This window comes from Oryctolagus cuniculus, chromosome 3, assembly GCF_051225735.1.
Source record: "Oryctolagus cuniculus isolate XC-2025 breed Fujian yellow rabbit chromosome 3, ASM5122573v1, whole genome shotgun sequence".
NCBI lineage: Eukaryota > Metazoa > Chordata > Mammalia > Lagomorpha > Leporidae > Oryctolagus > Oryctolagus cuniculus.
The window spans coordinates 48259556-48279753 of record NC_142869.1 but is presented as its reverse complement, the minus strand read 5'-3'; the positions used below and the strand labels follow the sequence as shown (position 1 = coordinate 48279753).

At 36.6% G+C, this 20198-nt stretch overlaps 1 protein-coding gene across 4 annotated transcripts in view; it reads right to left on the bottom strand.

The window, feature by feature from the left end:
• TMEFF2 (transmembrane protein with EGF like and two follistatin like domains 2) overlaps nt 1-20198 on the bottom strand; it is a 306033-nt gene that overhangs the window by 31605 nt on the left and 254230 nt on the right. For 2 of the 4 annotated variants that reach the window (XM_002712353.6, XM_008258851.5), the window contains 3 exons: nt 7693-7816; nt 5417-5575; nt 1656-2045 (listed from right to left, as the gene is read on the bottom strand). In XM_002712353.6, the coding sequence (XP_002712399.1) occupies nt 1949-2045; nt 5417-5575; nt 7693-7816 (380 nt within the window). In that variant the 3' untranslated portion in view covers nt 1656-1948. Of the gene's footprint in view, nt 1-1655; nt 2046-2807; nt 3000-5416; nt 5576-7692; nt 7817-20198 lie in introns of those variants that run through there. The other 2 variants (XM_089330147.1, XM_089330149.1) reach the window with 2 other exon arrangements.

Here is a 20198-nt window from a genome sequence, read left to right as displayed (position 1 = left end):
TAAATGGGATTCTTTCACAGAGCGGGTGAGCACAGAGGTGAACAAGAGTGTATTGTATGAACTCCAGTGGTTTTTCCAACACTTAATATTTATGATCTTTGATAAAAATTCATGTGTGGTAATGTATCAATATCTAACAAAGTGTGTCATTTCATATGTTTAGGAGTCAAAAGTAAGTAGAGTTGTCATTTCTTTTAAATTCTACAAATGCTGGATGTTTTTACTCTTCCTTTGGCAGGAGGAAGGATTTGTTTGCTACAACTACTATCTTACAAAGTAGTCCATGACTAGTTCGATTTTTGTACCTGTTAACCAACTAAACTTCCATGTGGAAGTTTCAAAGAAAATTGCTTCTACCACTATCATAGGAATTATTTATGGAAACACATAAATGGTGGTTATGCCAATAGATTCACACTTTTCAAAGTGATGACTAACCTAAAAAAGCAGGTTTTTCAAAGCCCTAAATCCAGTTTAGAGTTTAGATCATCACCTTTATTTACGTTTTAACAAATATCTTAAGTATCACTTCATAAAACTTATTTTTCACTGAATATTTTATATTCAGAATGTGTTGATTTGATATTTGTAGGTTTTTTTTTTTTTTTTTTGATACAGGAGTGTCATTCCTTTTAGGCCACACACAGAGGTCACTTGAAGGAGACAAAGAGAGCTTTATTTAGATTTACTCATTTTAGCCATGGAAAGCTGTGCAGAGATAAATGAAAATAAGGCAATTATGTGATGCCTTATCTTCATCTTATTTTTTGAGAATTTTCAGATTACTGTTTTCCAAAAAAGTGATCAGACCTATTTGTATGCTCAAATCAAACAAAAATCCATACCAACTTCCCTATAAGATCTTTCAGATGCTATGGGATTAATTTTCTTTCCTATCTCATCATATAAATATGTTCAAAATGGATTTTTCTGGTTTTCTGAAATAGTGTCATCATCTTAGTTCTATTTCAAATAATTATGCTGTGTTAGCCATAAAGCTATTCATGGAGTATTTGGTTGCAAATGTGATTTCTATTCTAAAACAATATACTATAAATATGGTAGGATACCTCTGAGAAGTCACAGTTTTAATGTTTCACATTTAATTTTGTTAATTAAATTTTCCTCCTAGCTGTTAATTCCACTTGTCTAAATGGTATAGATTTTTGCCACTTGTCTATATCTAATATGCAACTTAAAACTTGCTTAGGGCCTTTGATATATGTACTTAACTGGGAGATTCTATACTGCTTCCCAAATAGAAACCAATATCTTTTTTCCCCCTCTCCTTTATGAGAAATAAAACATTTTTTCCCATCCTCTTTTTCTTTGATTTAATTTATATTAATGAAATAATATTATTTCTGCTCTAAGAATGAAAATAGAAGACTAGGAAAGAAAGTTGATGAAATAAGCTGATTCAAAGATCTGAAATATTTTATCCTCACTCAATAAAAAGTAAACTATTTTTCCTTTTTTCCAATAACCATCATTTCCCTTTATCTTGGAATCACTCAAAACCTAGCCACTGAGTCCTGTATGAACTAATATGCTGTCTGAAGATATGGAAAAAGATGAAATACTGGCACTTGCACAGATTTTCTAGTTTGATTATATTTACAGTTATGAAATACCGCACAGTTAAGAATGCCAACTTTTTCTCATCACTGAGTATTTATTATATATAACAAATACATGGGAAAGAAAAAACTATATTGTGTGATATAAATAGTTTATTTACATTACAGAAAAAACATCAAGACAATGTATACTATTTCAAATATATCCATACATAATCAAATATAGCTGTAGTACATGTTTTCATTGGTGTAGATTACCACAAATGCAAGGCAACATGTGTAGATCTCTTGTCTTATTCTTTTGTCTATAATACTGTATTGTGTAGTCCAAGCTCTCGGTAGTCCAGTCACTGTGAAACATGCTCCCTTTAGATTAACCTCGTGGACGCTCTTGTTGTGTTGTCTGAACTGTAGTGCCCTGTGTTTTGCTTCTGTCTGTGAATTCTGTTGCTTCTGGGGCATTTCCTAGAAGGTTGGAAAGTTTACAAATCTTAGTCCAATGCGATTACCTAAAGTTTGGTCCTACAATCACAGAGTGAAGCTGTGGATTACACAATTTGTTAAAATACTTCAGATGAAATAGTTTATCAGTAGGAGTTGGTGATATTTTCAAAAAGTTATGTTTTTTGCTTCTCCTTGCAGGTGTCTTTAAGCTTCTGCTGAGAACTGAATAACAGAGATGGACACTGAAGAACACATCTACCTTGTCTTCTACTGGTTACCCACTAAGGCACAAAGGCTGGACTCAGCACAACACAATCAAATAAGTTGTGAGCTTTTCTGATTTCACATTAAAGGTCTTCAAAAATGCATACTTTAGCTGTACTAAGGATGAGTGTTATATTAGCAGGTCAATGCTGAAAGCTGAAATTCTATCAAACCAGAAAATTAACCAACTGTTAACATCTTGTATGCAATGTAAAAGAATATTGTTTTGGTTGAATCTAATATAATTTTTGTGTATGAATACTATAAGTTAGACACATAACTTAGTACTAATTATGTAGCTTCTATAAAAGGTTAATTTTTAGTGAAATTATTCTGAAAAAGCTCTGATTTAGTACTTTTTTCTTTTGTAATAAACCATACACACAAGAACAATATAAAGTCTACATAAAATCCTATTACAACAAGCTATGAGATATTAGAGACTGTGTAATAATCTACATATACACATGCATATACTTCTTATAGGCAACAGATGTGTGTGCATGTGTGTTGAGTGTTTTTATGGCAAGGATAGATTTGTTGAAATGAGCTTGGAGCTGGAAACAATATTCCCAGAAAGTGAGATCTGAAGATAAAAAGACTGAAAATCCAACTTCTCAACAGGGCAACTCTTTTCATTTTGGAACATGTCTCTAGATGTCCATATTTTTTGTGACACATGTTCTGTTTAAGAGGAGAGCAGGTGTTTGACTAAAATAGTAAGAAAAATAGGGAAAGGAATTAGAAAAAAAGAAAGGTGGAAAAAGAGAAAAGAGGTACATAAGAGAAGACACCAGGTAAGAAAGCCATCAAAACAAAAAGTGAGGAGACCTCTGCTTGGCATGATTTTGTTAATCTCCTAGCAAGTGGATGGGTGGTAATCGGTCTTGACAAGTGTGGCCAGGTCACCAGGGAGGTAGGATTTCTTGGAATTGGGTTGAGGGAGGTGACCTAGTTGGAAAATTTGATTACTAAGCAGAAAGTTTTCAAGTGAACAAAATGAATACACACTGAGAATTGGTGTGGTTTATTGAACGAAATGACTCCTGGAAAGGCTTGGAAAGATCTGGTGATTCTAGAACAACAGATTTATAAAATGTTTTATAATTGTATGAATTGAGTTCATGTGCTATTTTTCCTCCTCAAAAACAAAGAGAGGATAAGTTTTGTTTTAATGAAAAATTTAAAAAGCATATGCCTTTAAGAGGTGGTTTACTCTAATTTGGAGCTCAGTTTAGGTATCCTTGAGCATCAGAATTTATAAAATCCTGGCCAGCCAAGGGGCAGTGTGTGCCATGATTAAAGGCACAGGCTCTAACACTGAACAGCCTGTCTGCCTTCCTTGTTCAGTTATGTGATTTCAGCAATTTTTAGAAAATTCTCATAATTTACAGTCCCTATTTGAAACACAGGAAACTTTCTCTTTGTAATGCTATTAAATCTATTAAGTCTATGTATGTGTATATCTAGACATAGATACACACACACTTTACAAACACACACACACACACACACAGCCCCTCACAGATCAGAACCCTGCAAATTCCTGGTGATTTTACCACATATGGAAATGGAATTGTGTTCAATAGCATAACTGAAAAAATAGGCTACATTTAAATTTTGCATGCTTATCAGTACATGAAATAGCACTCAAATTATGAGATTATGTCCATTAAATACAGGTTTGGTTTTTTATGTATCAGTATTACCTAGATATTAGACAGTTCAAGAACCTAAGAGCAATATGACATAGTTTCCTGTCTTTTCTGTTTTTTCTTTTTACACTCAACATTTTTGCTTTCTTGAGTTATCTTTATTTTCCCCAGAATCTATTTTAATATAATTCATCGACTCAGTTGGCATCTACATGTGAGAGTTGAGCTTATGAACTCAACTTGGCTTAAAGCAACACAAAGCTCCAGCCAATGATCTTCCCTTAAGCCTTTAGGCCTGGTGAGGATTTATGAACCATATTTTGTCTTTTTCAAGAGCAAATGCCACACTTGTCCTCAAAGAAGATAGTGCAATCCAGATACTGAGATGTATTATGGCCTTTATTTTCTAAAGATATGATACTGTCTTTTATTTTCTAGTCTTTTGAAAACAATTTTTGAGAAAGTTTCTGATTTACTATAGAGCTGTAGCAATGAACGAAAGCCTAAATGCCTTGTGAATTTGGCAAAAACCTTGAAAAACGTCCCTGAAACTTTTTAAAGGAGAGTGAAATCAAGTCAGAAACTTAGCTTCAATAACTTCTGGTTGCATTGGATGTAAATGATATGCATTTGGTTTGCAATCTAATTCTTTATTATCAGGGGTTTGCACACGAATGGAATTAGGAAAATATCTGGCCTTTCTCCTTTATGCAAATTCCAATACTAGATATCACTAATCAATCATTGCTTTCCCCTTGAGATGAGACAAAACCTCAGTCTTTCTCTCACCTGGGTCTTCAGGAAATAATTGCTTTCTGATGGAATTCAGGATTTCATATAAAAACTTGTGATATTTGCTTCATATTTCCATGTATCAAATATTTTCATTTATAAAATATAATTTCTCATCACACTTTTTTGCAATTTATGGTAAGAAGCTATTTTGTCATCTTAAGATAAAAATATAGTTGTTGCTTATACTGAGATACCTAAAACTGATTATATCTGAGAGTTATATTTGGAATATAAGTGTTATAAAGGAGAGATATAACTCAATACTTTTCAAGACCTTGTATAACATATTTCCTGACCTTGTTTGACATATTGATCTTTCTGGGTAAAGGTACACTGGTCGTTTAAATAATTTGTTAGTAGTCTGTATGAAGATTGACCTTTCATAGTTGAAAGAGAAAAGCATATTTAAACAAAGTTGACATTATATATTAAACAAGCTTTCATTTAGAAAATAAATAATTATCATCATAACATAAAAATAAGGAAAATAAATTGTACCACTTCAACGTGGCAATCCATGCCTTTCCACTTGGCTGTGGTTTCACAAGGAAGAAATAGGACTTGTAGGGACTGGAAGGCTCTGGAGTCCAGGAAGAGCCTCATAGTTAGAAGGCTTTGCTTTGACAAGGGAGGAACACCACACCCCTATCCCTGGCGGCCACTGGGTACATTACTGACCTTGTAATGCAGAGGACCACCACACAGATGACAGCAATCTGAATCGTTCCAATCACAGCTGCAATTAAGACATACTGAAATCGTACAGGACCAGGAACAACGTATAGAACACTGTAGTCCTTTTTTTCACAGTGTTGTCCCGTATATCCAGCATCACACCTGGAAAAAATGATAGCATCTGGTTACCTGCAGCTGATGGGTTCATTTTTATAGTTGGTCAATAAGCATTTGTCTGTATAATGAAATTAGAATTTTTTTTTTTGGTCTCCCTTTCTAAATAAGCACAACTGTAGATATGGTTCCGAATCACTTTTTTTTTTAAAACAGGATTTCTTTGTGTTTGTAGTTTGGAGGATTCATTATCTATTATTATATTTACAATAATGGATTTTTAAGATGGAAGGATTGCTAGATAATTTGATGACAGCACAGACATATAATACATCTTCAGAAATAATTGCTCTTTCTATGTTTTTTCAGGAGAACTTTGCATCTTATTTAATTTGCTCCTTAATCAACCAATGTTAGTAGAAACATTTGTTTCTGAAGGTATGAATAAAAAATAAGGCTATTTCTTCTGGATAAAACACTCCCTGTGCTGTTATCAGAACAAGTGTTGAAAAATATTAGAATTAAAGGTGTAATAAGAATCACTTCTTTAATTTGCTGGTCATAAAGGTGTATACTGATGTTGGAGAGTTAAATTATATTAGAGAAAAAGATGATTATGATATAATAAAAGCCTGGTGCTATTCGTATGAGAACGAGTGTTGCTCCTTGCTCACTGCAGCTCACCCAAAGGTTCAGGTAAACAATATGTGTATTTTTAAAAATATTTGTTTATTTCTTTATTTGAAAGAGAGAGAGAGAGAGAGAGAGAGAGAGAGAGAGAGAATGTTCCATCTACTGTTTTACTCCCCAAATGGCTAGAATAGCCAGGGCTGGGCCAAGCCAAAGCCAGAGCCAGGAATTCCATCCTGGTCCCCCATGTAGATGGCAGGGGCCAAGCACTTTGGGCTGTCATCTGCTGCCTTCCCAGGAGCATTAGCGGGGAGGGAGTTGATTGGAAATAAGGGAGTAGCCAGGACTCAAGCCGGTACTTTGATTAGGAGATACCAGTGTTGCAAGTGGCAGCTTAACCTACTATACCACAATGCTGGCCCCAAGAAATCTGCATATTAAAGCTGGCATTTGACAATGAAATGAGATAGCAGTCTATTAAAAAATAATTCTAAAGAGAGAATCAAGTGGTCATTGATTTTGTGGAACTATTTCAGTACTTCACTTTGAATTTCTGGGAACTCCATCCTGCCATCTTTCCTTTCTGTGTCAGAAAGGGTTTAATGATGGCGACTCTGCTGATGAGAGGGGCAGCAGGAGTAAGGTCCTGGTCATGCTCACTCTACTGGGCTCCAATTAAAAGGCAGTTACCTGGGTATTCAGTGAAGATAGATAAGAAAGGAGGGCAGTTCTAGATGGTAGATGGGGTAGCGGGCAGAGAGGAGAGAGAAAGAAGGGAGGATCAATTTTTTTTGGCTTCTAAAACACAGCCTACTTTATTATACACCACTTGTATATCAATTTAAATAAAACACTTGTTCATGTTGACTTTACCATCTTCGAGATAGTTTTGTTCTAGACATGAATGATCAGCAGATATTGACACTTATAAGCTACTGCAGACAAACACTATCTTCATGTCTCTACTGAGTGTGAATCTGAGATCTGGCTCTGCATCATCTCACTGTGCAGGGCGCCATAGGCAGCAGACCCATGGAGAACCACGAGTGCCTTGAAAAACCTAGGATTATTATGAACAGATCTGAAGGCATTTGGGAAGGATGACCTCTCTGAAGCAACCATGCTACCTAATGTACATAAGGCCTCACTTGTTTGTTTATTTGATAAAGATTTATTGAGCATCTAATATGAGCTGACATTGTTCTATGTGGAGGGTAAAGAGCAGAGAGGAATACAGAGGAGCCTGTATCTTTAAGGAACATGTAATACTCAAAGTAGAGTTTTCAATTCTAGTGGATGAGTATCTGTGGAGATGTGTTTACATAGTAATTGGTTGTGTAAGGCACATGCATTTGTTTTTGGATTTTTAGTGCATCATACTTGTGTGTGTATGTTTCTGTATACAGGAGAGATGAAGCTTTGCAGCTCATTGCCTATTCAGGCAGAATCCCAACAAATTCTGTATAAACATCTATAACTTACTTTCTACACTTTTGCTTTCTGCATTTTAGAAGTTGAGAAGTGAAAAACCTTACCTGCAAGATGGTTCCTGCATATTGATAGAATGTTCGCACTTCCCATGCATGCAGAAGCCATTGTAGTGCTCTGGACAAGGTATGTGGTGTTCTCTGGCACTTTCTTCTAATTTGTTAGCATTCTCTGTGAACACAGATAAAAGCAAGAACCCCTGTAAATACTTTCTTAGCTCAGTAAGATCAACCAGTACATTAAGAAGCAAAGCTACAGTAGGCATAGGTATTTAAAAGGGCAAGAACTAAAAGGACACGTCTTCAGAAGCAAGAGGGAGAAAGAATTGAAAGACACACATCTTTACAATTGTGTTCAGAGATGAAACTGCAAAATTACCCAGTGCTTTTCATGCAATTTCCTACATCTTTAACAGCCAGTGATGTTTCTCTGAGTTGCCAGCCAGCTTTAATTTTTCTTGTGTAGGGACTGTACATTGATCATAAAATAATACAAGAAGAAATATCCCATTTTTGAATTTCAAAGCCCAGCATAATGTCCCTAAGAGTAAATTGCTGTAATACCTTGATATTTTCTCAATGTGAGAGCTTAAAAGTTAAAATATGGCCATGTTCAACTGTTAAACATTTTCCAAACCAAATGCAAATTTCAACAAATGTATTCTTTTAGGTTCTTTTAATCTACTGGGAACATGATTTGTACTAGCATCCATACATTTTTTTATTGCAAAAAAAGCTACTGAAAGAGAAAATGTTATTTCAAAATCACTTATGTAGATATTCACATAGTACATACTGAAAACCATAAGTATCTATATAAATACACATGCATAATTTTTAAAATTTATTTTATTCATTTGAAAGGCAGAGAGAAAGAGATCTCCTGTTCACTGGTTCATACCCAAAATGCCTGCAACAGCTGAAGATAGGAGCCAGAAATTCAATCTTGGTCTCCCAGGTGGGTGTCAGGGACCCAACTGTTTGAACCATCACCCATTAGCAGGAAACAAATCAGGCATAGGAGCCGGGATTTGAACCTGGGCACTCTGACATGGGATATGGAAATCCCTAGCAGCATCTTAACTGTTATGTCAGAGGCCCACTCCTATAAACGTTTTAATGAATAATGTTTGATCTATGTTAATAATGCTATATGAAATTTGACTTATGATAAAGAAAAGTCTCATATTCCAAAATGAATCCTTCCTATAGTCATTAACAATAATTTTTCTTTTCTTGTGTTTTTATAAAAATAGACAAATATTTTTTTTAACCTTTCTTAATCCAAATGCATTTGCTTCATATATGTATTGGCATCTCTAACTGATCTTTGACTTTTTTAAATGTTCATTTTATGACAAAATAGTTCCCTTTTTTTTCATTTATTTCTATACTCTTAAATCTGATATTCTTCAAGATTTCTGCCCAAATACATGAGAAATAGAAGTTTCTTGAACTCAACCTAAAGACACTATTCAGTTCTACAGCAAATGGTCAGCAGTAATGGAAGATTGTAAGTGAATGACTATTTTATGAGATAGATCATTTCCTATTATTACCACACAGGGCTATATATTTTTACTACAGTATATTCTTATAATTTTTACTGGCAGTCAAGTTTGATGATCATATTCATCAGGAGAAAAAATGCCTCTGGTATTAGTGAATCAGACAAATATATTATTTATATGTAAGTAGAGCTATAAAATATCTATACATTTTAAGATCTATATGCCATCAGCAAAACATTAAAGTTTGAAATAAATTGTTAAATATGTTTAGTGCTTTCTTGTGTAGGGATATTTATGTACATTGTTACAATGGGTAATATTTCAAGTTATGTATCCAAATTGGTAACAGATTTACCATTAAGTATGCTAGAGAGCTTGTACGTGACATTTAAATCATTTGTTTGTTTTATCTCTTTGTCTCCTCAGCTTTGATGGTTACTGATCCTTCATTTGCTTTGTATTTCTACATTGATAAGGACCAATAAATTGAACAAACTGCTTCCGTGGAGAAGACAAGGAATGTATAGAACTTTCTCTCTTGATTTCTCCTCCATTCTTCCAAATGCCTTTGGAATTTTGTGACGTGATGTTTTTGGTAGCAAGTCATATCTACAGTAGACAGAAACTGTAATGGGATAGTATAAAATGAAATTTCCCACTTGCCAACAGGTGACCAAGATGGAAGCAGGACAGCCATGGTATTTACATGCACCGTGAGGCGGGCTGTAGTAACTCATGAATCCATGGAGGAGACTGAGCTTATTTTGGGTAGGGCCAGGGGCTACAAGCAAGAGCAGTCAAACCATGCACCTGCTGTTTAAAGGAGACTTTAGCAGTGGGGTTTGTCAGTCCCACTGCTGATGTAATGAACCAGCACTGATTTTTCCTCTTATTTCTGGATCTTCTTCCCATAACAAACTATTCAACACTTCTATTTAGTGTTTGTTAGTAACCCTTCAGTGCTTCTGCACACCTGCATGCAGAGGAATTTTCTGTGACTTGCCTACATTTCCATTACAAATGTCTTTTCAATCAAAATATTTTTCCCAACACATCTTATTATGGCTATTTTCCTTTCTGTCAGTTGCAAAAGAAGATCAAGAATTTTCTTAACTGAAAATCCATTTTTAGGCCATTTTATTTTTAACACTGTATCTTACCCTATTCTTACAGTTTGTTTCTGGGTTTGTACCATATGCACAATCATGAACTGAAGTCTAAAAGCAAAATAAGAACGTGTTTCAGTGAAGCTGTTGTCTTAGTGTGGTTGAGCTCTGGATATTTTACAAAATTCATTATTTAGCCAGAAGGACCACATAGGAGGGGAAGAGTTTGCATCATAAAATCTGCTAATTAGTTTACAGCATTCCTTGTGAGCTTGGAGTGTTCTGTTATGCTGCTTATAGGATACAGTCAAATAAGGAAGCTGAGAGATTGAAAATAAATAGGTGGAAGAAATGATTCCCAGACAAGAAAATGAGAAATAATCAATATATGTCAACAAATTTATAATATATCCAACCAAGTAAACCAGTTGATTGAAAACTTGAATTATATAACCACTTCTAGCAATGTAATAGACATGGTTTAGAAATGAAATTTAAGTGTATTAAGAACAGTAGATGCACAGAAATCTAATATTCCAAATAAATAAGTGTATGGACTATGTTGAGTATTTGTGATTCTGGATTTTATGTACAATGTGTATTCCAGCAGTGATGAAGCATTTAAAGGTTTAAAATCATATAAAAATGATACTTCAGAAGATTGCATGTTTCCTCCAGTGGCTGACAGTTTAGACATCGATTTCTCTGTCTTCCATTTAAAAAGAGGTTTAATGTAAGCGTTGTACTGTTCCTTCCAAGAGAGATAGTGGTGATGTTAGAAACCCTTCATGTCTCTGTTTAAAATCCTCAACCAGCTTCCTGTTTAAATGTTTACAACTGGGTACTTTTGAGAGAGATCTTGACCCTTTTAGAAACAATTTCTGGTATAATCTGAGTTATTTGCGGCAGAGCTAATAGGTCTGTATGTCCATTGCTAGTCAACACTCCAGTCAAGAGCTTTTGAAGTGGGCTGTTCTATATAGCACAGCAACACATATTGTTTCCATCCTGTGCTTTCAGGGAAAACTACAGGGAAAGTCAAAGAGACAGAGAGTGGTGAATGGCAAGGACTTGCATTACCTCAAGTTAAGTAAGTTAAGTGGGCAGAAATGGGGCAGAGCTAGACTCAGTAGTTCAGACAAATCAATAGAGCTGTGTGTGTGTGTGTGTGTGTGTGTGCGTTGTGTGCCTCTGTGTGTGTGCCTGTATACCACTATTCCTGGCTTCCTTTCCCTAAAAAAACGTACGAACAAGAAGATGCTCAGAGAATTAATCTATCAACGTAACACATTATTGATCGAAGTAGAAATATAACAGTGTAGAATTTGATGAAAACTGTCAATATTTTTAAGTAAGCAATATTTTCTTTTGGACAATGGTTAGAATGTGGCCAGAGCAGTTCTGAACCAAGTTGTGTTATTTTTTTCAAGTGCTCTCCAGGTTCTTGTGTCCTGAAAAGTCAACTTGAACTTGCAAACCCAAAACCCCAATTGCAGAGATAGATATACCAGACTATTAGTGTCTGATGTTATTAAATATTTACTCAGTCTACCTGTTTCTTTCATTTTGAGGCTCTATTCTCTAAATAGTCTTAAAACAATTTGATGTCTACATAGCCTACAAATTGAGAATGATGTTCACAGTAGAAGATGGATATCTTATCCATCTGACAGTTACACATTTCATTTAGTGAACTGAGTGCTTCCAAATTTCTGTGTTTTTCCTTTGGAGGAGGCATAAGTCAACCTTCCTCAGCCCACTGAGTTTTAGGGTTTTGTAGGATCAAACTTCTGCACCCATAGGCTGTGAGGCCTTTTGGGGGCTGGTTACACACCATTTCTCTGGCAATAGACTCACTTCCTTTTAACCAGGCCTTGCTTTCAAATATATACAAATCCCTTATGCCACTGATTCCCCAGGAACAGTGTGAAGCAATTTAAGGATTTCCGAGTAAGTTAAAAGATTCTACAGTGAAGGTAATGTCAAGGTTTTAGTGAGGCAGAGTTCTACTGTACATTCTTAAACAAGCGTGTTCAGGAAGGGGATGAGCTCTATAGAAGTAGCACATTTCCAGTGGTATTAAAAAGGAGCTGTGTTACCATTTCTCAGAGAAGTCACAGGCTGTTAGTGTACAGTAGATCAGATTATTTCAGACCTCTGGGTTCTTTGAACCCTGAGGGTAATATTCATTTCTATTGATAATATTTACTTCTAACAAATTACTATTAAATATTTACTAATATTTATTGTAAAATACTATTTTTGATATCCTGAAGTAGAATGGAGAAATAGAGACAGTTTTTAGGTATATTAAACAAAATAAATCATTTTTGCCTTAATTATGGGAACATTTACTTTTCCCAAGAGCATAAATTATCTTGAAGTTTGTGTCTGTAATTTAGACATTCTAGCAAAAAGTGACTTTTATTATTTACCACCTTTCTTTGGGTGAACAATATGTTTTTTGAATTAAAATTCAATTTTTAACACTATGCTTTAACATCACACTTTATCTTGACAAGCCACGTGCATGTGAGCAGTGCAGTTTGGCTTATTATCTTTTCAAGTATCTCTTACTGTGGGCACACAAAATACATATTGCTTTTCTAGAAAATCAACATTTTCAGTGTTGAATCTACTTATATAATGCTGCTATTTTTCATATTTAGTGATAATATGAGGAAACTCCCGCACTGAAATATTCATATTCTTAAACATTTGTTGCAATTTTCTTAATTTTACATTTTTCCTATTTATTGCCATATCTCCAAAGCAATTGGAAGCTAATTTTATTTAGCCAACTAGGAAAAGAATAACCATGTTACTCTCCATTATATTTGCATTATTCCTGGGACAGATATAAATTGTGAATCTGAAGGAAAGTCATGATCCTCCCTGTTGTTGACTAGAGCTGGTTTCAGAGAAGATGTAGAATTCTTATGATTTCTCTCCTTATCTTATCAGGTATAAACATACGAGGTGGCAGTGAAACCTCACAGCTAGCTTGAATTGCAACTGAAGTTTCTTTAAAGACCAGAAAAGTGTTCCTATTGAATGGATTCTGAATGTAATGCAATATGAATTCTTGCAACATAACAAATCCCATAATAGCCTCACCTGCTGTCACTGTTTCTTCAAGGCAAGATGAGTAGATGAGAAGAGTCTCTCCTTTTTTAAGCCTCTAGGACGGAGACCCAAATAAGAATACTAACTAGAAGTGACAACTTAGTACAATGAACTTGGAGATATTTAAGTGCACAATTCATTCCCAAGGTTTGAAAAGAGCAGAGACTATCATAGCATTCCTAGTGATTTAATTTCTGTGTAGACTAAGAAAAATAACTCTTCCAAATAGACACTGTATCCTTCAACTGCTACAAATTTAACATTTCTTCTGCAAGTGGAACATTGCCTTGTTTTTTCAGAAGAATAATTGAAACTACCTCGTTCTGAAACTTTGCCACTGTATCAGTTGGAAGCACCATGAATGGAAGTAGAGACAGATTATCCCACCCACTGACCAGGCAGTCATATAAAACTTGAAATTTGGTTATCCATGTCAATGCTTGTGTATGTAAATATTTGTATTGGACATAACACTAAAATAAAGTATGGGGCCAGCACTGTGGCATAGCAGGTAAAGCCACTGCCTACAGTGCCGGCATCCCATATGGGGGCCAGTCCGAGTCCCAGCTGCTCCACTTCCGATCCAACTCTCTGCTGTGGCCTGGTAAAGCAGTAGAAAATGGTCCAAGTCCTGCACCCACAAGGGAGACCCGGAACAAGCTCCTGGCTCCTGACTATGGATTGTCTCATCTCTGGTTGTTACGGTCATCTGGGGAGTGAACCATTGGTTGGAAGACCTATCTCTCTCTCTCTCTCTCTGCTTCTCTGTAACTTTAACTTTCAAATAAATAAATAAATCTTTAAAAAATAAATAAATAAAAATAAAGTTGAAGAAAACCAATTTTCATGTTACTTTTTCACTCTCAAGCAAGGCCTTGATATCATTAATCAAGAATTTCTTGGATATATGAAATTGGAAAAGGCACCAGCACCTGAAATATAAGCAGCAGTTTGGTGGGCTGGGGTGGTTGAAATCCAACAATACTGTATGGTTATCTGCATAGGCTTCTATTATCTCAGTTTCTACAGGTAATATATTTACATAGACAAACACTGAGAAATCTGAAGTTGTGGTTCAAAAATCTATATGTAACATTTCAACTTATGATACCCAAATACAATTTTTATAATTCAAAAATTTGGTTTAACAAAGATTAATACAGATCAGGCTAGACATTGTGCACCTCCGAGAAAAAAGTAAATACTTTTGCTTGTTATTAGGAGCAAAGTAGGCAAATCTGCAACTTCTTGCTCTACTTTTTTTTTTTTTTTTTTTTTGGACAGGCAGAGTTAGACAGTGAGAGAGAGACAAAGAGAAAGGTCTTCCTTCCGTTGGTTCACCCCCCAAGTGGCCGCTGCAGCCAGCGTGTTGCGGCCAGTGTGCTGAGCCGATCCAAAGCCAGGAGCCAGGTGCTTCCTCCTGGTCTCCCGTGCAGGTGCAGGGCCCAAGGACCTGGGCCATCCTCCACTGCACTCCCGGGCCACAGTAGAATTGGACTGGAAGAGGAGCAACCGGGACAGAATCTGGCGCCCCAACTGGGACTAGAACCTGGTGTGCCGGTGCCACAGGCGGAGAATTAGCCTAGTGAGCTGTGGTGCCAGCCGCTTGCTCTACTTTTTGACTCAGAAATGCCTTGTCTGGTACTGGATGGCAGATTGACCTCAAAGAATGAAGACAGAAGGCAAGTGGGAGAATCTGGATTCTGCCTCTAATGGGCCAGTTCAGACCTCACTATTCAATCAAGAGCTTAGTAATGCTCAGTAAGTGGGCAACTCCCACAGGTTTAGAGGATTTAGCTGGAAGATCCTTTAAAAATACAACATTTCTGAGATGTCTTGAGATGTCTTTGACAACATTTCTGTGTAAGTATTAGGCCTTGCGAAGAAGTAGGAATCTATGGTTCATTAGTCTCTTGGGAGTTCAGAGCTGGAATTGCCTTAAGCTTATCTGGGGCAATTTGCAACAGATTTCCCACTGAGTTTTCTCTGCAGTATCTCTTCTTACATCCCGGATTCTCTTAGAAGACAAAGTTTGCTATAAACCTCAGAGAAAGAAAAAATATGGAGCACCATTTTATACCAAGAATATCCTTCCTTTCTCTTGATCTAAAGCAATGTCTTTCTGGCCAAATTTATTTGCTTAGTAGCTAAACTGGGTATTCTTTCTTAGTGGATTTCTTTGGTGACAATGCTAAAAATGATGCTAAGTGATAGAAGAAAGAAGCAGTGCGTTCAGGTCTCATCCACATTAGCCTTTCGGGTTACATGAGTCAAGCTATTTTCTCTTTATGCTGCATATACTGAAATGAATAAGGAAGTATCTAAACTAAACTTTCTCAGGTTAACACATTTGTTTTCCTCTGTAACCCTGAAGTTACCCATCAGCAGAGAGCAAGGATGGTGAGGATGGGGTATGTACTGGGACTCAGTGAAAGCAAAGGTTTTAGTAACATTTATGGAAACAAAAACCAGAACATTTTTAATTGATCTTGCAAATGTTTTTTGAGTAACCACTATGTGTCTCACAGTGTTATGGACAATATATCTATTGATTCAGCTTGTTATTTTCCAAGTACAACTAAGAAAATAGACTCTTAGCACAAGATAATAAATGTATCCAGTATTGAAACTATCCAAGGGAGCATCATTGTGTTAAGGCTTAACATGATAAACATGTGTTGCTTATAGAAATCCTTTAAGGTAGATTTATAAAATTCCCATTTTTGTATTGATTAGGAACATGAAGGATACATAGATACATTATTTGTCTTATGGATTTTTACAATTGATAAACATAACTTTGGTCAATATGAAGCTTTTTCTAGGGTAACATACAACATGCAGTTAGAACCTGTTAAACACAAGACAACATCTGGCTTTCATATTTTATGTGTGGCTTGTTCCTCATGACTCCTGACTCATTCGACCCACCTAGAGCCTATTGCTGATAGAAAAAAACTCGCTGTTTTCCTTCTTTTGTCCTAAGAGAGGAATCTTGCTTACGATGAATGAATACCAACCCTTCCATTCTCAAGAGCTCTATCAATTATCTGCTTTTTCCCTAGTTTACAACTCTCCCTAACTAATCTCTTGCTCTTGTCCTTCTGCACTTTAACATGTTCAGATGGCTTGACTTCCTTTGTAAATAAAAATGTATTACCTCTCTTAATTCATGTCCTTCGGCAGACCTTTCTCCTTTCCTCCTAGACAGCTAAACTTCTGCAAAGTGTGGTCTGTGCTCCTTTTCATCACTTCCTGAAAGAACTCCCATTTATTTTTTAATCTGCAGCTCGGTGGTCACTCCTTTCAGACACACTGTAGTGACCAGGGTCACCCGAAGATCTCTGTTGCTTAAAAAAGCAATCTCTTCTCGATCTCAGCCTTCCCATTTCCCTCTTGCTGAACCCTGTCTTCCCTGGGTGTCCACGATACCACCTGCCTTTTATTTCATTTTGCTTGCTCCTTCCTACTTTGTTTTGTAGCCTCCTTTTTTTCTAACTGACTCTTCAAGGGTTGATGCTTTCCTAAGGATTTTTCTTTTGTTACACTTTGAACATTCTCCCTGAGAAAGGGTTTATCCTCACTCAAGGCTTCTATTGTCCCCAACTACATTGGACTTCCAAATGTTGATCAGTCAGCCCAGGCCACCTTCCTACAAGGCAATCACATTTTCTGGAGTTTCTTAGCTATGAATCAGAGTGTCTGGTGCTTCCAGGCACCTCAAACTCATCAGACTTGTCCCACTTCCTTGCCTTGTTTCTTTTCCTAGGCATCTTCATCCACTCCTTGACCCAAACCAGAAATCTGCATTTCACTGAGTAAATCACTAAGTCCTGTGGTTTCTGCTTCTTCAACATCTCCCAAATTTCTCTATTTTTCTTCTACTGCTATTAACTTAAGTGAGATCACTGAAGTCACTACCTCTTAGCAAATCACCTTGCGTCAATCTCCCAATCAATTCTTCACACTGGAGCCAGCGTGATTTTTCCAGAAGAAAAATGTGAGCACATCCTGGTCTCCTAAAATGCCCCGAAATAAACAATTCTCCAGTTACTCCTCATTATTCCTTCAATGAATCAAACTTTCACATTACCTAGGAGACCATTCAGGATCCTGCTCCAGCTTCTCAATCCTCCCCATTTATAACTCTCTTGCCTCCTCCTGTATTCATCATATGAAATTTCTCTCTCTCCTCTGAGACTTTCCATATGCTGTTCCTTTTGCCTAGATACCCATTTCTTCCCTTCTACCTGCCAAACGGCCACTCTTCAATCATCACTGATGTTCCTTCCTCCCTGAAGGTTCTGTGGTGGTCTCCCATGCCCCCTCAGTCTGGGCTTACTGCTCCATGTACCTAAAACCACTCTTTACTTGTCTGTGTGACTAATTTGCAAAGGGAAGACCTATATTTACTTAGCACAGAAAATAAGATGCACACAGTTTTAAAATAAAACTTTCCTTAACTTTTTCCTTTGACATGGTTGCCCATTATGGAGAAGTTGCCAGAAAAATACCCAGAAGTGATGGCAGACGAAAAGGATCTTAATCTCGTGTCATGAGAACAACTTCTGTAGGGGGAGGGTAGCATGTCAGTGAATGACTGAGGGGACAGTGACAAATGCCTTAAGAAGGCATGTCTGCGGGAGGAAGACAGCTGCAGACCCTGTGGAAATGGAACTGTGCAATGCAACATGATCTCTTCTTCCCACAACTTCTGGTGGAGCTAACAGAGATGAGCAGATCATCCAGGTTTTCAAATAACATCCCCTGGGCTAGCATTGTGGTGCAGCCAACAACTTCCCTTGACACAGGCATATTCCATATTGGAGTGTTAGTTTGAGTCCCAGCTCCACCACTTCTGATCCAACTTCCTACTAATGTACTTGGGAAGTCAGCAGAAGGTGACGCAAGGGTTTGGGTCCCTGCCCCCTATGTGGGAGACCTGGATGATTTAGCCTGGCCCAGCTCTGGCTGTCATAGTTATTTGGGGCAGTGAACCAGCAGATGGAAGATTTCTCTCTCTCTCTTTCTCTTAATCTCTCTCTCTCTCTCTCTTACTCTGCTTTTCAAATAAATGAAATAAATCTTTTGTTTGGTGGAGAGTTAAGCTTGTGATTATAAAATAAACTGAAAGTATGTCATTGTGAAAATTAAAAGACAAAATATGAAAGAGGAGAGAGAGTGGGAACATGGATGGGAGAGGGGGTAGGATGGGAAATATCACTATTCTAAATCTGTATATATGAAATATATGAAACTTGTTCACCTTATATAAATAAAATGATTAAAATAAATATTAAAAATAGTACCCCCTCTGTTAACTAAGGATGTGTGATTCTAAAAGAAAGGATTTTTAAAAGATATACTTGTTACTTAACTTATTTATTTATTAATTTGAAAGGAAGAGTTAGAGAGTGAGAAAGAGAGCAAGAGAGCTTCCATCTGCTGGTTCAAATGGCTAGCAGAGGCCAGGGCTGGGCCAGGCCAAAGCCAGAACCCAAGAGTCTCTTCCTAGTCTCCTACATGGGTACAGGGGTCCAAGGACTTGCTCCATCCTCTGCTGCTTTTCCCAGGCATATTAGCTGGAAGCTGGATTGGAAGTGAGCAGCCCAGAACTTGAACTGGTACCCACATGGGATGCTGGCAGTGCAGACGGCACCTTAACCTGCTGTCCCATAGCCTCAAGAAAGAATTTATAACCACCTTTATAGATTATATAATTTGGGAACTTTAGCTCCTTTAGGTGGAAAAAATGATACCTGTATGCATGGCATACCTCAAAACTCACACTGGAACTATAAACCACCAGCTCTGAATTCATAGATTCTAATTTGGCCATGAACTCTGTGTCTATTGTATTATCCAGAAGTGAAAAGTGGTGAAGGAATGAGGAAATTTTCATTAAAATCAAAACAAAAAGCAGACAAGTATATTTCAAAACAGAAACTAGGAGTATAAATTAGTAGAACATTTTCATTATGTGCCTGTTTCTGAAAACAACCTTGCACTGATTCTCACGCTTAAAAATATTTATAATGATAGATGATGAACACCAAACTCTAAGTGAAGACATACTTGGAGGTATTGCAATGAGTAAGGCTAGCAATCAGCTTAGTTTTCCATAAGAGCACTTTAAAAGAACTGGAGAGCTTTTATAGTTTCTTAAATTCAAGAAATGAAAGGCATAGCTTTTACTCTTCAGTAAGCTTTTGTGAGCAGAGTCTCAGAAGTTCTGGAGAAAAGACACTAGGATTAATATAAAATTCTCTATGGAGACAGGTTTAAAGCTGAAATTCTGGAAAAAATAAAAGGAAATAAATAGAACTTTCATAAAACTGGGGGTAATAGTAATTTTAAAAGCTGGAAATTGTTTGTATTATTTAACTGGAATATTTCAGTTTAATGTTTAATTCAAAACATTAGCAAACTTCCTAGTGTAGAAACTGTAGACATCCACAGCCCAGCAATGCTGGATATCTGAGCAGCATTTACAGATCCAGCCCTTTAGTGCTTGGATGTCAGGGAATCCTCTCAGACACTCCAGATGCTCCAACACCCCTTTCAGAAGTACATGGCTGTGTGCTCGACACTGCCTGTCCCAGTGCAGACTCACCTCCACTGCTTGTGCAAAATGAAATCCCAGGTTTTTGTTCTGATCAACTGAGTCAGATTTAACAGCTAAGGAGCCTGGATCCCTTTTCTGAAAAAGTTGTTTTTCACTGACACAGAATTGTACATATTTTTGTACTCGTTTATGACACATTAATAATTAGACATTTGATGTTTTGATATATGTGCATATTATGCAATA